General features: G+C 41.2%; 1 protein-coding gene across 1 annotated transcript in view; it reads right to left on the bottom strand.

Moving 5' to 3' along the window:
- Positions 1 to 1,509: 1,509 nt before the first annotated feature.
- The window catches only part of LOC141117474 (coiled-coil domain-containing protein 170-like), a 103,818-nt gene continuing 88,610 nt past the window's right edge, over positions 1,510 to 16,717 (bottom strand). Inside the window, exons 10-13 of the mRNA XM_073610362.1 lie at positions 12,662 to 12,835; positions 10,174 to 10,413; positions 6,954 to 7,190; positions 1,510 to 6,493 (exon numbers count right to left, since the gene is read on the bottom strand). Coding sequence (XP_073466463.1) covers positions 6,275 to 6,493; positions 6,954 to 7,190; positions 10,174 to 10,413; positions 12,662 to 12,835 — 870 coding nt within the window. The 3' untranslated portion in view covers positions 1,510 to 6,274. The remainder of the gene's footprint in view (positions 6,494 to 6,953; positions 7,191 to 10,173; positions 10,414 to 12,661; positions 12,836 to 16,717) is intronic.

Raw genomic sequence — 16,717 nt, 5'->3', positions numbered from 1 at the left:
ATTTACTGCAGGTAGTCACTGTTTGCTGTGAGCAGGGCTTTTTTTCTTGGAGAATAGGTGCAGGAACTCCCCCCGTCTGAGTCACTCCTTGTCTCTGCCCCCTACCCACCTCTGACCACCATCCCTTGATTCCACCCCCTACCCACCTACCAGAACTGCCCCTTTAAGAGAATACAGAACCAAGTATCATTTTGTGGTGCTAAATCATTTGTATGGAACATGTTAATGATAAAAAAAAAAAGCAGTAAAATAGATCCCCTGCTGCCAGCAACAATAGAATCCCAGCAATAGATCCCCACACAACAATAGACTTCCTTCGCAACAATGGACTCCACCCCAACAACAATAGATTCCCTGCAGCAACAGTGAACCACCCACAACAAAATATCACACCCAGTAACAAAATATCAACCCAAGCAACATTAGATGCCCCCCAGCAACAACAACAGATCTCTCAGCAGCCAGCATCAATGGATCCTCCAGCAGCCAGTAAAAATAGCCCTCTCCCTCAACAGTAGATCCCTTCCAGCAACATAAGACCCCCCAGCAACAATAGATTCCCCATCAGCAACAATAGATCCTCACACAAAATCAGATCCACACCAGTGACAATAGATCCCCCAGCAGCCAATATCGGTAGACCCTCCAGCACACCCCACACTCCATGCAATTACATATATTTAGTGCTGGAGGTGCCGGAACTGCGTTCCCCCGCGTTCCTGCTGAAAAAAAGCCCTGGCTGTGAGTGTATAAATATCAACACCAATCCCCCAAGAGGGGAAGTTCTGCTTTAAGTACCCCTCCCCACATGCCACATTTGGCATGCATTTTTTTGGGGGGGGAGGGTACCTAGTTTTGACAGGTACTCTCTCTCACTTCCGCTCAGACCCTCTAGGCGATCAGAGTGGAAGTCCTCCTCTTCCCCTCCCTCCCTGCAATCTTCTAGGACACCTCACAGGTCCCAGAAGACTTCCCGACCATTCAGGAGGTGCAGCGCGACTCGCGCATGTGCAGTGCGCACCCAGCTACAAAGCCGCAAGCTGTCACAGCCGGGTGCCCACAGTTGTAATTCCGGCACTAGGGAGAGAACCGAGGGTTCGGGCGGCCGCATCGCTGGACCGTGGGACAGGTAAGTGGGTGTTTATTAAAAGTCAGCAGCTACACTTTTTGTAGGGGGAGGAGGGGGGTGTGGGGTGTTTTGTAGTTCTAACACACTTCCTGTCCTCCAGTGACCACCCTGTCCTTCCAGAGATAAGTACAGCGGGTGAGTTTTGTTACCTTAGGATAGGAGATGTGTTACTAAAAGGATCACCTGGTAAAAATAAAGGAAAAAGAAAATGAATGCAACCACCATATTGAAGGACTGTAATCTGCAATATATTACATGTTTTTACTAAGATAGACACAATTAAAAAGATCCCTCAATCAAAAAAGGGGCTTTTCCCACACCCATGTATAAATAATATAGTTTTTATCAAGTCTTTTTACAATGAGCACAGATAAAAAAAATAATTTCTCAAACCAGGTTTTATTAAATAATATATATTTTATACACTTTTCAGTTTCAAAATCCTATATAAAATCATTAAAATGTACTGTAACAATTAGATTATTGGTTACATTTTGGCATTAGGACAAAGGAAAACAATTTAGTAACAAACATAAATATACAATACTATCATAAAATATACACAACAATAAGGAACATGCAATCACATATCCAAGAGCTTCCAGAGTTAAGCCCACCCACTCAAATTCCAATCCAATGAGAGTGCTGCTCTTGACTGCTGACAAGCTGCTGTCTTTGAATAGTGGGTGTGGGTGGGGCTTAGACCTGGTGGAGTACCTTATTTCTTTAGTAGGGGAAGTCAAGGTCATATAGTGCCATAGAGCACCTAGGATCCTAAAGCTATGCAGAAGAGAGTTTTCAGCTTAAAGCTGTATTAAACCCAAAATATACTGGTAGTCATTAGATGTGGTGGCTGCATTCGTTTTCTAATGCCGCGTACACACGATCGGAAATTCCGCCAGCAAAACTTTGATGAGAGATTTTTGTCGGAAAATGCGACCGTGTGTATGCTCCATCGGTATTGGAATTCCGCCAGCAAAAGATTGAGAGCATGTTCTCTATTTTTCGGTCGGGAAAAGTTCCTATCCAAAAATGCGATCGTCTGTACAAATTCCGACGTGCAAAATTCCTACGCATGCTCGGAAACAATTCGACGCATGCTCGGAAGCATTGAACTTCATTTTCTCAGCTTGTCGTAGTGTTGTACGTCACCGCGTTCCTGAAGGTAGTAAGTTCAGCGAACTTTTGCGTGACCGTGTGTATGCAAGGCAAGTTTTAGCGGAATCCCGTCGGAAAAGCCGTCATATCTTTTTCTGACGAGAAGTCCGATCGTGTGTATGTGGCATTAGGCTTTTTTCCCCTCTGTTTTCAACTGGTGATCTGGACAGTAACACATCTCCTGTATTAGGCATGGTTCACACTAGTGCAGTTTCAGATGTGACTTGAGACGCACAGAATCGCTTGACAAGTGAAATCACATTATTTTCAATGGTGTCTGTTCACATTAAAGCTACTCAGTCAGGGGCAATTTTGGAAAAGGTTTTCTGTACTATTTTGGCACGATTCCAGTGCGGTTTTGGCCCCACAGAAAATACAAACCTTATCCAAGTTGCACTACATAAACGTACTGAAAGTCAGATGAAAATCACAGCAGCGTGAACCTAGCCATAGAGTGCCCCCCACTCTGGATGAAGGAGCACAGAAGCACCTTTGGACAGAAGCATTTTCAGTCTAGGGGAAGGGGAGTGTTAGATACACTAGTAGATTTAGATACACTAACGCATTGAAGCCAAATTTCAGCTCACACTGCAGTTACACAAGCAAGTGCAGCAACAGTTTTTATTTTGGAATAAAGGTTTTACATAAATAAATAAAAGCTGATCATTAAGGCTGGGTTTACACTTTAAACGGATGCGGCTGACAGCAGGGGTCCGGTGCGTACCTGTTGTCAAGTTCAGGGGCCAATCAGGCCCAAATTTTTGCCTGAATTTGGATCTGAAACGGAGCCAAAGATGCACAGGACTCCTGTGCAATTCACTCCGAAGCCACCCCTGAGATGTGTGAACCAGCCCCATTGAGAGCCGGTCATGCGAATTTCTCCGCATCCAATTCGCATAGGTGTTAACACAGCCCGAAAGCACTTAACTCTTTCTGCTACATCTGCAGGACAGCTTGAACTGTTGAAAAACAACAGACTTACTGGGTAGATCACCAGATGAAAATTAAAGAAAGAAAACCAGTAAAAGAAGGTTAATGCAGCCATCACATCTAAGAATTGGTAAGATGCAATATGATGAATGTTTGCTTTTGAGTTTAATACTACTTTAATTAAGGTGAAAGAAGGACCTTGTATTAGCTCCTCTAAGATAGGATTATAAAACATTAGGAAGACTGAAAAGTTTGCTTTAAAATGTACTAAGAGTGGGTTCAGAGGACATTTTTGAGGTGTCATACTGTAGATCAGACTGCAATTTAAGCTGGCTATATGCTAGTAGATTTTGGAGCAAATGTTCATACAGAGAACTGTACGAAAATTCTCATCAGTACATAGGAAAAATGTCGTTTTAAAGTACTGTAAACACATTTGCTTTTAACATTTGATTTTGGAGTGAGCGAAAAGTTTTGAAAGCCACATTCACTGTTATAAATCTGTTTGTTCAAGAAAAAAAATGTCACCCTGCTTGTTTCAAATATTCTGAAAACTGCAAATGAAAACAAACGTAGAATTGACCCCACTAAGGATTACAAAAATCAAACAAAGGTTCTTAAAATAAAACGTTCAAACAAAATTCTACTAGTGTATGCCCAACTTTACCTTGTTATATTTAGTGCTTTCAATAACTGTTTGTTTTCGTACTATATCTGCTTTTTCATCTAATTGAATTCCATTTATAACAATTTTGTAATAACTGACATGGCAATAATACTGCATTACCCATGTATTCATGTAAATATATTTTAAAGTTTCACATACATTTTTAAAAAGTTGCTGACCGCCCTATAGCACTTTTACTGCTACAGGGCAGCCGCGCTGCTCAGGATCATGTATATATATGTGATCTTGCACTTCTGGGTATCGGGCACTAATGTGCGCCTCTGGAGGCTTGCTCCCACTGTGAATTTACACAGCGGGTCCCGTGGATCCGATGTCTGCCACCACCTGCTGATCGTTCAAGACACAGGCAGAACGGCAGTCTGCCTATGTAAACAAGGCAGATCACCGTTCTGCCAGTAAGGAAGGCATTGATCCTGTGTTCCTGCAAAGCAGGGACACGGATCTATGCCTTCCCCTAGAAAAAGCACCTCCCACACTACAATAAAACTTAAGAGCAGGCATTTGAGAGGCGTTAAAAAGGTCCCTCAAAAACCTATGCACAAGATACAATAGACAGCACATAGTGCTGTTCTCACTAAGCGTTAGCGGTGCGTCGCTTCAAAATTGAAGCCTCATGTCGAGCCAGGAGGCATTTGAAGCCTTTCAACGCCTCCTACTCAAGTCTATGGTAACGCCTCGCAAATGCTCTGGCAGGCAGTTGTGGAGCAGTTGCAGGGTGTTAAGATTCGTTCATTTACTGTAATGGAATAGGCATTTGTGGAGCAGTTTTAACGCTCGTCAAACACTTCAAAACTGCCCATAGGGCGTTTGGGGAGCATTTTTAACTCTTCATTAATGCTTGAAAAATGCCTGTCTAATGCCCATACTAAAACTCATTGATGCCTGTCTGACGCCCACACTAAAGCCATACAAACGCTATAGGAGCGTTTGTTGAGCGTTAGAAATTTAGTCAAGTGTGAACAAGCCCTTAACCTTTTGATCACCCCTGATGTTAACCCCTTCTCTGCCAGTGTCAGTAGTGCAGTTACAGGGCATATTTTTAGCACTGATCACTGTATTAGTGTCGCTGGTCCCCAAAAAAGTGTCAAAAGTGTGAGTTAGTGTCCAATTTGTCTGCCGCAATAATCGCAGTCCTGCTATAAGTCGCTGATCGCCGCCATTACTAGTAAAAAAAAAAAAATTCCATACATTTATCCCATAGTTTGTAGACGCTATAACTTTTGCAGAAACCAATCAACATACAGTATCTCACAAAAGTGAATACACCCCTCACATTTTTGTAAATAATTTATTATATCTTTTCATGTGACAACACTGAAGAAATGATACTTTCCTACAATGTAAAGTAGTGAGTGTACAGCTTGTATAACAGTGTAAATTTGCTGTCCCCTCAAAATAACTCAACACACAGCCATTAATGTCTAAACCGCTGGCAACAAAAGTGAGTACACCCCTAAGTGAAAATGTCCAAATTATGCCCAATTAGCCATTTTCCCTCCCTGATGTCATGTGACTCGTTAGTGTTACAAGGTCTCAGGTGTGAATGGGGAGCAGGTGTGTTAAATTTGGTGTTATCGCTCTCAATCTCTCATATTAGTCACTACATGAAGATGACCTAGGCTATAAGAAGATTGCGAAGACCCTGAAACTGAGCTGTAGCACGGTGACCAAGCCCATACAGCGGTTTAACAGGACAGGATCCACTCAGAACAGGCCTCGCCATGGTCAACCAAAGAAGTGCACATGCTCAGCGTCATATCCAGAGGTTGTCTTTGGGAAATAAACGTATGAGTGCTGCCAGCATTGCTGCAGAGGTTGAAGGGATGGGGGGTCAGCCTGTCAGTGCTCAGACCATACGCTATATACATCCTGCCTAAGCTCAGTCTTACTGGAGCTGCCGTATAAAAAGCCTACTGGGTGCTACTGGGTATGGTGAAGCATATAACCTCCACTTATGATATAACACATGAACATGAGCAGCCAATCGCCAAGCCTGAATACTGTCACATGAGGGAGGGTGTGACATCATCCCTGCCTAAGCGTCAACAGCATCCAATGCAGAGGTTATTTAGGGAGAGGATAGAAGAGAAACAAATCAGTGATGGAGGGTGGTAAAGGTAAGTATAAGTGGGTTAGGTGGCCTTTAAATAGACCCTTAATTAGCAAAGTGATCGAGTTATTTATTTTTTTTACAAAAATATGTGCAACTTAATAAATACAAATTCTGGAAGTGTTAATTATACAAACACATATGTGTAACTATATATACACGAATACATGGGTGCTACAAAGTGACAGAGTCTGTTTAATATTTTCTAAATTTTATTTGAATAAACGCTTAATGGTAAAATGTTTCTTGACCGCCCAAGCTAATATTTGGGATTCATGTGCTGTACGGTGTATTCAGGTATACCGTCCCCAGTCCGGAACCCATATGGTAACTTTGATCTATCAGTCCTGCTGACGTCAACAGGCCCATGAGTCCGTAGAACTCTCTTGAGTTGGTCGAAGATCTCATGATCCGGCACGGCCATTGTGTTAATTTTAAAACCCATCATCCTGGTAATGGTTTCTCTGAAGTCAATAAGCTGTAGAATGGATGAGAGATCAATGAAGAACATTATACTATTATTTTCTAATGTCTTTCCCCATAAGACACTTATGAAGAGTTACTTAAGAAAAGGAAAAGTATCCTTTTTTTTGACAAGTTTGTAATTAGTTTGTAAAAAAAAAATCTTCACAGGTACTCGTACTACCTGTTTAAAACACCTCCTAATTACATTTTTAGGAGACAAAAAAAAAAAAAAACACGCAATTCTTGTTAAAGTCCTTATAAAGACAAATTTTACACCCTTTTTTCCAAAAAAAGACATCTCACAAGAAGTATGGGACAAAAACCTTTTTCTATTTCCAGTTATTGTATAAAGTCTCTCAAAGTTCTCAAGTATCTGCAAGTTGCAGCCCCAAAAACTACTTAATGAGCTCTTTTTTTTTTTTTAAAGGGTTGCTAAAAAGATACTAATGATTTCCTTTAAAAGCAAAGTGTACCTGTTTTTCTCTCCTTGCCACTTCCTCGAGGGCTCTTTTGGCTGTGAGCAGCTCATTAGTAACTGCATCTACCATCTGTTGGCACCTCGCTTTTTCCCCTACAGATTCGTGTTCCGTGTAGTCCAGTTCTGTTTTCAAGCTTACCACCTTTTTAGCAGCTTTCTCTTTAATTTTCTCTAGTTTTTCTAAAGACTTGCTCAGCAGCTCAATGGTTTTTTTTTGCTGGTTGTTTTTTTCCTTAAAACAAACACAAAAAAAATGCAGACTGGAATGTCAAAGGAGTTATAAGACAGCATATGGCCCTATATCATATACGTATACTGAACATAATAATAGAATATGGAACGTAAATAAATTGAAACAGTTCATTCATAACAATGCAGATACATTAAATAATTGTCTAATTGCCTCAATAGTAAATAAAGAAATATTTAAATGATGTGTATAAACCCAACATGTTTCATAATAAAGTAGGGGAGTGTTGAATGGGGAGGGGGGGGGGTATTGGTGCAGTTGGCATATTGGTGAGAGACAGTGGGGGTGTTTGGCAGAGTGTTCAAGGGGAAGGGTGGGGGGGGTGTTTGGTAGATTGGTGACAGCAAAACGGGGAGGCCTTTGTGTGGCAGGCTGCTGAAAACAGGAAGGACGGCATTTGGCGTAGTAGAGAGACTGGGTGAGGGGGGCCATATTCCAGAGTCGCAAGAGAGTGATACAGTGGTAGGAGCAGGATGGAAGGGTGTTTGGAAGAGTGGTCAGGCCGGGGAGGGGGCATTATGGTTGAGTGGTGAGAGCAGGAGGGTGATGTTTGGCAGAGTGGAGGTGGTGGATGGGACATATTCCAGAGTGGGGAGGGGGCAGGTTTGGTAGAGTGGCAAGAGCAGGGAAGGATGTTTGGAAGAATGATGAGAGTGTGGGGGGTGGCATCTGGCAGGGGGGATTTGGCAGAGTGGTGTGGGTGCAGGAAAACAGATGCTAGCTGTGCACTGCTCCCTACCCTGACCCATTTGTCTAGCGTACATATCTGCTGGGAAACGTTAGGGGACACAGTTTGTAGCTGTCCTACTCCTTTAGCAGCCTTGCTATAAGGCATGCACATTAGCGGCATTCCATATTACCGCTTTGCCTCTCCCAACTGCCTATTTATGGACTTGTCCATGCTCACAGCAAATATATCGGCAACGGGAAAAGAACCAGAGTGTGAAGCCGCTGCTGCATGCGCGGGTCATTGCCACCATATTTGCTGTGATCATACATACTAGACACCTCACATATTACTAAGAGCCTTTTTTTACTGTATGTGTGATAGGGATGTGCACATTTCCATGCATGTGCATGTAAACACTACCATCATACACTATTCTATAAAAAGGTGAAGCTGCGCTAAATAAATTGACCTGTGAGACGCTGACCAATGAAAATTGAACAAGTGCACTCACATCTACAGAAAAATAAAATTTATAACAAAATGTGATAGTAAGTGAAGTGACAAAATTTAAATCCAATATGGAAGTGAATCCACTTAAATTAACATGAAAATAAAGTAAAATATACCAATAAGACAGATATAAAAACTAAATTTGAAAAAAACAGCATCTGATAATAATGTGTCCTGAGACACATTTGAGTGACGAAACGCGTAGGGAGGAGTGACGTGCTGACGTCACCACATGTTGCGCAGTCCCGGAAGCTACGTGCTGCTATGAAGAGCCGGCTGGCTCGATTTTCTTAAAGCTGTTTTTATCCAATCTAACTGTCCATTCGTCTTTTTAGACTACAATAAATGTTAAAGGTTTTACACTATGCAAGCCTTTTGTTGTTTTATGGGAATCTATTAACCGTGCCATTTTCGGATGAGGATTACCATCACTGAGGCGGTTGGTGTATGGTAGAGACCCCAGGCTGGGTTATGATCTGTGGTCACCTGTAAAAAGGGACCATTTTTATCCGGTAAGCAGCAGCGTGTGCTCAGGTGGAGGCAATTTCCAATCTATTCACAGTTTCTGGGGTGTCTGGATTACTTATCACCATGGATGAGCCACTAATACATTTTTTGGATTTGTCTTTAATAGTCACCATTATTACATATGGACTAATTTTTTTATCATTTTTTATTATTTATTACTCTCTGGGTGGAGTTTAGTATTCACCACTGTCACTTTTTGCGATTATTTGTCATTCACATGATCATAGGTGTTTACTTTTACTGTCAGTCACATTATTATCAGATGCTGTTTTTTTCAAATTTAGTTTTTATATCTGTCTTATTGGTATATTTTACTTTATTTTCATGTTAATTTAAGCGGACGCACTTCCATATTGGATTTAAATTTGGTCAGTTCACTTACTATCACATTTTTTTATATTTTTTACATTTTTATACATTTTTTCTGTAGCTGTGAGTGCACTTGTTCAATTTTTATTGGTTAGTGTCTCACAGGTCAATTTATTTAGCGCAGCTTCACCTTTTTATATTTCTGTTTGGTGTTGTATAACACCCTGAGTTGCAGCTTGGTTTTTATAGTTAATAGCGCAGTTTTCTTTTTTTATCATCATACACTATTGCCTGGAATGATATCAGCTGCTGAAGACTGCGCATGCTGCCACCCACAACTTCATTATACTACAACCCTTATAGCCATAATGTTACAGACATTTTACATTCATACGCACATAAAATATTCAGCTATATGTCTCATATATTCTTAAATGTACTGAACATTTACTTCTGACTATATTTGCTATTTATTAATTATTATTATTACTAATTATATACTGTAATTTACTTACATTGGTTATATAACTGTATTCCTAGGTATATTCTTAATAAACTTTATCTTAACAAAAAAAAAAAAAAAATATTCAGCTATAGCCACCTCTACTACTTACCATTCTCTTTCTTTTTTTGACTCACAAATCTCTTTTTTAACCTGTAACTAAGGGGTAAGCTAAAACTCCATTTTACTTCTTATACTCTTATTTTACATTAAGTATGGCATTTTAAGATTTATAGTTGTTGATACAAGGCGAGTGGTTCAGCATTCTCGGAAAAGCACTCCCGAATATGCCAGTGCTGTATATTTCTATATAATTGTCAATTGAGTTTCAGCAAGAATTATCTTGAAACTTCTAACTAGTGACTTTTTTTACCTCTTACTGTAGATCTTAGAGAGAGCGGCACTGCATAATTCTTCCTCTAAACTTCCTAAAGTGGCGAGCTCACCTTTAAATCGTTCATATCGACAAGCTGAGCCGTCAGGTTCTGATTAGCAATTTTCATGTCAGTGAGCTGTCCTTGGAGTCTCTCGACCTTCTTCTGCAATTTTTGGGCTGTCACGTTGGCTGAATTTTCGGAGCTCAGTAAGGCTTGATGCTCTTTTTCTCTCTCAAACTGTTTGATCTTCGTCTCCAGTTTTTCAATCTGGGAAGATTTTAACTCTATTTTTTCTCTCTGGGAATTCACCTACAGGGATATAATGTGCTTAGCTGAGCAGAGTACAGAACTAATAGAAAACTTGCTAGACAAAGTAATACAAATAAAAACAAAGTGATCATATAGATTTTGGAGCAATATTCCTTTTAATGGTCATTTTCTTTTGACTTGTTCCAATGGTATGAGCATACTTGGCCTGACAGCTCGGCAACCTCGCAACACATACAGAAACGGCTGGTGAAAGTTGGTGGGAGTTCGGATTGACTGCTTTGCTTCATGGGTCCCCAATTTAAAAAAATCAGAAAAAAATTGCTCCACCCTTTCCATATCCTACTAGCTGCAGTCCCAGTTGAAGAACATCACTGCCACTTGTTCATCAATCTAAGCCTACACCAAAGCCAGATGCATGTCAATAGCCTCATGTAATAAGGCAGTGCAAAGTTCATTTGACCTGTACAAAGTAACCCTAAATCAACTAACCAAAATTCATCAGACTGGACAAAAATTAATAAAAGATTCATTCTGATTGGTTGCTATGGGTTTCAGAGCTTTTGTACTTAGGCACACGAGTTCTGCACCTTGCATTACCTTACAAGGTACGTGTAACTTGGCGCCTGTGTTGAAGAGATATGGGCTTGTGTTGACAGCATCAGATTAAGACACTTCTGAGCTCATTTGGGATTCATTGACAGGTGCATTTGACCTGCAGTTGACATCCTTCTGACCTGCAGTTGACCTGCTTTAAGCAGGTTTTGCATTGCGGTAGATGGGAATGCAAAAGTCACTTGAAGGGGACAAAAACCTGTCAACGCTAAGGCTGGCCATACACTATACTATTTTCTTATTCAATTTTCTTTAGATTTACCTTCAACTATGTAGTGCAAGGGCCTGCCTGACTGCATACACATTGAAAGTGTTTAGGCTTGACCTGATAGTATATGGCTTTGGTAAATCTAAAGGAAAATTGAATAAGAAAATTGTATAATGTACAGCCAGCCTTATGCCCCGTACACACAATCGGACTTTCCGACAACAAAACTGTGGAATTTTGTTCGAAGGTTGTTGGCTCCAACTTGTCTTGCATACACACGGTCACACAAATGTTGGCCAACAATTACGAACGTGGGAACTTGGTGACGTACAAGACGTACGACGAGCCAAGAAAAAGGAAGTTCAATAGCCAGTGCGGCTCCTTCTGCTTGATTCTGAGCATGCGTGAACTTTTGTGCGTCGGACTTGTGTACACATCGGAAATTCCGTCAAAAAAGTTTTGTTAGCGGAAAATTTGAGAACCTGCTAGCCAACATTTGTTGCCGGAAAGTCCGACAACAAATGTTTGATGGAGCATACACACGGTCGGACTTTCAACCAACAAGCTCACATCCAACATTTGTTGTCGGAAAATCCGATCGTGTGTACAGGGCATTAAGTGTGTAGCTTTTGTTCTCCACCTAAAGTGTTTATTACCCCAGCATTTCATATTCCTAAAATGTGCCTGCTGTACCATGTACTTGTATAAGACAGTATCCCGTTCTCTTTGTATGCTTCCTTTATGTGAAATTCCTGGTGTTCCTGCCAGTCCCACTGCTTTTCTATTAAAAACTGACCACACTAAACAGGAGAGCTGTGTGCTCTCCTCCATTGATCAAAGTTGTCCTGACATGCCCCTGCTGCACAGACATTCACTGGGAAGCTCAGTGTGCTGCTGCTGCTTCTCCTCCCCCCAGCTCTGAGAACAGAGGGAATGTGATCACATAAAAAAGGGAAAAAGGGTATTTATAATGAATTTTTATATTTATACAAAAATGTTTTGCCTTTCATTTCTACTTTAAACTGAATGGGTTGTTTTACAATCACTTTAAGTCACATAGCTGATCAAGGAACGCAAAGTGACTTAAACTGATTGCATTCTACATTTTTGTTTCCAGGCATTGGTGTGCATTACACACTGTTGCAGAATGGTTGCTGCTGGGTAGATTTATCACCAATTGCTGTTCTATCTGACATTGTCAGAGACACAGAGAGCAGTACTGAGTTGATAGTGGCTTAATCCTTCCCCGCTGCTGTATCCAGAACTGAAAAAAAAGTTGAGTGGAGTTGAGCTTTAAATATTTCTATATAAACCAACTGGATTAACTGGTAATTTGCTTATGGAGACTTTTTAAAGGACCTTGCATATTCTTCATTGGACCCCCATGGGAACAGTATTCTTACCCCTATCTATTCTGCTTTCACATGCTGGAGCTGATTTTGGAAATGCTCAAATTTGTTTCGGTACCTTTTTTTGAAGGTTATAGATGAGGGTTTTATTGTCACTCAGAAATTCTTTATCCCTCTTAGAAATATCTTCTGCTCTCTTCAGTAGCATGTCGTACTGGGAAATCAGACTCTCACAGGATATATCTTGGCTGATATTCAACTTCTCTGCCATCTGCAGTAAGAACTTCTTGAACTATAAAACGGAAATGGTGAATATACAAATGTTAGGATAATAGCTTATTTAAGTAGAACATTTAAAATATAAAAGAGTAAAACATAATATCTACACAACATATGCAACATTCAAAGGAGCTGAAATATAACCTTGAGCATTTGTATTACTTATACAGGTATTATTAGCTAAGTACAAGTACATCTCATCATTTGCCTGGGAACTGGTGGCTTTATTGAGAATTTAAAAATGGATTTTAAAGTTAAATAACAAGTCTCAAAACCATTACTTGGTTGAGTTTTCAATCTGTTACATAATTGCATAGTAGGTGAGGTCGAAAAAAGACACAAGTCCATCAAGTCCAACCTATGTGTGTGATTATATGTCAGTATTACATTGCATATCCCTGTATGTTGTGGTCGTTCAGGTGCTTATCTAATACTTTCTTGAAACTATCGATGCTCCCCGCTGAGATCACCTCCTGTGGAAGGGAATTCCACATCCTTGCCGTTTCACCAGCAGTTTTCCAATCCCTTCTCAACACAGCAGAGACCTAGTGGATACCTATTGCAATCTATTTATGAGGTTATGAAGCATGGCTTGATTACATTAAAGAGGTTGTAAACCTCTATGTATACTTTATACCTATAGGTAAGCCTAGAATAGGGCTTACCTATAGGTACTGTAAATACCTCCTAAACGTGCGCCGTTTAGGAGATATTTACTGTATACTGCACTGATGATGTCATCAGTGCTAGCATTTTTAAGAAACGGCCACCCGTGCCATTTCTTCAGACGACGTGTCGTGACCGGTGAGGGAGTGACGTCACGTGGCTCCGGCCAATCACACACCTGGAGTCCACGGCCCCGGAAGGAAGATGGGCAGAAATGGATGCGGCCTGCAGCGGGGCAGACGTGGGCTTCGTTTGCAGATAAGTGTCACATAATATGCTGGTATGTGATGCTAGTATGCATACTAGCACATTATGCCTTTACTTTGCAGGGGAGGGAAAATACATTTTTTTTTAGGTTACTTCTTCTTTAAGGTGTCAGATCCCTAAAGATACAAATACTGTATATACTGTACTTATATTGTACAGAGCCTCTCAAATGCTAGTAGGAGACATGGAAGTAAAGTAAATCACTATGATTATCTTCCAACTCACGTATGTGACATTTGTTAATATGTAACAAATTTGTTTAACCCCTTTGCGTTTACTGTACAGGCCTGTTGGCATGGACCATAGGGTGAGTACCTGGATTGAAAACTGGCTACAGGGGAGAGTCCAAAGGGTGGTAATAAATGGTCAGTACTCCGAATGGTTTGGTGTGGAAAGCTGGGTCCCCCAAGTATCTGTCCTGGGACCAATCCTGTTTCATTTATTCATAAACAATCTAGAGGACAGGATAAACCGCTCAATCTCAGTATTTGCAGATGATACAAAGTTAAGCAGAGCAATAACTTCTACGCAGAATGTGGAAACCTTACTAGAAGACCAAAACAAAATAATGGGTTGGGCAACTACATGGCAAATGAGGTTTAATGTTAAAAAATGTAAGGTAATTTGGGTGCCAAAAATACAAACGCAAGTTACTCGCTAAGAGGAGAACCTCTGGGGGAATCTAGGATGGAAAAGGACCTGGGGGTCCTAGAAGATGATAGGCTCAACAATGGCATGCAATGCCAGGCTGCTGCAAGCGAAGCCAACAGAATATTGGCATGCATTAAAAAGGGGATTCACTCCAGAGATAAAACAATAATTCTCCCACTCTACAAGACTCTGGTCCGGCCGCATCTTGTGTATGCCGTCCAGTTCTGGGCACCAGTCCTCAGGAAGGATGTGCTGAAACTGGATGAGTCCAGAGAAGGGCAACAAAGCTAATAAAGGAGATGGAGGATCTCAGCTATGGGGAAAGTCTAAAAAGCATTGAACTTATTCTCTCTGGAGAAGAGACGCTTGAGATGGGATATGATATCAATGTACAAATACCGCACCGGTGACCCTAGCATAGAGAAAAAATTAATTTAAAAGGACATGCGGCCATTCACTAAAATTGGAAGAGAAGCAGTTTAACCTTAACCGCTTGCCGACCAGCTCACGCACATTTACAGTGGCAGGTTGGCTCCTTCCCTCGAATCGATGTATGGATATGTTGACTCCTTTGAGAGTCATAGCAGGCGCGCGCCCGCTGTACGGCAGGGGGACCCGATGTGCGTGGCCGACGGCCGCGATATCCGCCGGCCACCTGCGATTGCAGGCATAAGAACCAGAACAGGGATCTGTGTATGTAAACACACAAATCCCCATTCTCACAGAGGAGGAGAGACAGATCTGCTGTTCCTAGTAATTAGGAACAGCGATATGTCTCCTCCTCCAGTCAGTCCCATCTCCCCACAGTTAGAAACACTCATGAGGGAACACATTTAACCCCTTGATCGCCCCCTAGTGTGAACCCTTTCCCTGACAGTGACATTTAACAGTGATCAGTGACTATTTGTAGCTCTGATCGCTGTATAAATGTCAATGGTCCCAAAAAAGAGTCAAAAGTGTCCGATCTGTCCGCTGCAATGTCGCAGTCCCACTAAAAATTTCTGATCGCCGCCATTACTAGTAAAAAAAATAAAAAATAAAAATGCCATAAATCTATCCACTATTTTGTGGATGCTATAACTTTTGCGCAAACCAATCAATATAGGCTTATTGCAATTTTTTTTAACCAAAAATATGTAGAAGAATACATATTGGCCTAAACTGATGAAGAAATTAGTTTATTAATTTTTTGGGATATTTATTATAGCAAAAAAGTAAAAAATATTGTTTTTTTTTCAAAATTGTTGGTCTTTTTTTTGTTTATAGAGCAAAAAATAAAAACTACAGAGGTGATCAAATACCACCAAAAGAAAGCTCTATTTGTGGGAAAAAAATGTATTTGGGTACAGCGTTGCACGACTGCGCAATTGTCAGTTAAAGCGATGCAGTGCTGTACAGCAAAAAATGCCCTGGTCATTAAGGGGGAAAATCTTCCCGGCTGAAGTGGTTAAACTGTGTAGAGGGTTCTTTACTGTCAGAGCGGTACGGATGTGGAATTCTCTTCCACAAGCAGTGGTATCAGCAGGGAGTGCCAATAGCATAAAAAAAACTATTAGCTAACTATAAGCACCTTAACAACCACAACATACAGGCGTATACAATGTACTATTGACATAAACACATACACACACATCATAGGTTGAACTCGATGGACTGGTGTGTTTTTTCAGCCTCACCAACTATGTAACTGTGTACCATCAGTGTTACTCTGGCTCGAAGTTCTATGTTAAAATGGTTAATGCAGAGGATTACCTAAAATAACCAGTTTTTACATAGTACCACAAGCCTGAGTAATGTCCAGGGTAACTATGGGATCCTTCCACTTTGTTTTGAACATGGAAGCACTCTGACCTGAGAGCTTCCTGGTTCATGAATGTCAAATTCTGACCTAGGCACACAGCAATTGGGTAACACATATTGGGTATAACCAGGGCCAGCGCTAGACTATTTTGCACCCTAGGCAAGACCAGCTACTTGCACCTCCCCCCCCCCCCCCGTCAGCAATGTTATATCTGTGACGAAATATAGGAGATTAAATAAACTCCCCTGAATGAGCACAATCCAGGGAAAGAAACAAAGGGTAGTACCAGCAGTGCCACCACAAGGCCAAATGACCTACCAAACCACCCTATATACTCCCCATAGGAGAGAAGGCACCGCCCACACCAGTATCCCATCTGGTGCGCAGTGCTCGCCCGGTTCAAGACCCACAGCAGAACCAATGATTGCTGTTGCCATCTTGAAAGAGGGCAGGGTGGCGGCATACCGAGCTCCAGACATTGGAGGCAACAGGGAGTGTGGGACAACCTGT

This window comes from Aquarana catesbeiana, linkage group LG13, assembly GCF_042186555.1.
Source record: "Aquarana catesbeiana isolate 2022-GZ linkage group LG13, ASM4218655v1, whole genome shotgun sequence".
NCBI classification, from domain to species: domain Eukaryota; kingdom Metazoa; phylum Chordata; class Amphibia; order Anura; family Ranidae; genus Aquarana; species Aquarana catesbeiana.
Note: the sequence above shows the minus strand (reverse complement) of the source record. Positions and strands in the feature narration are given on the sequence as shown.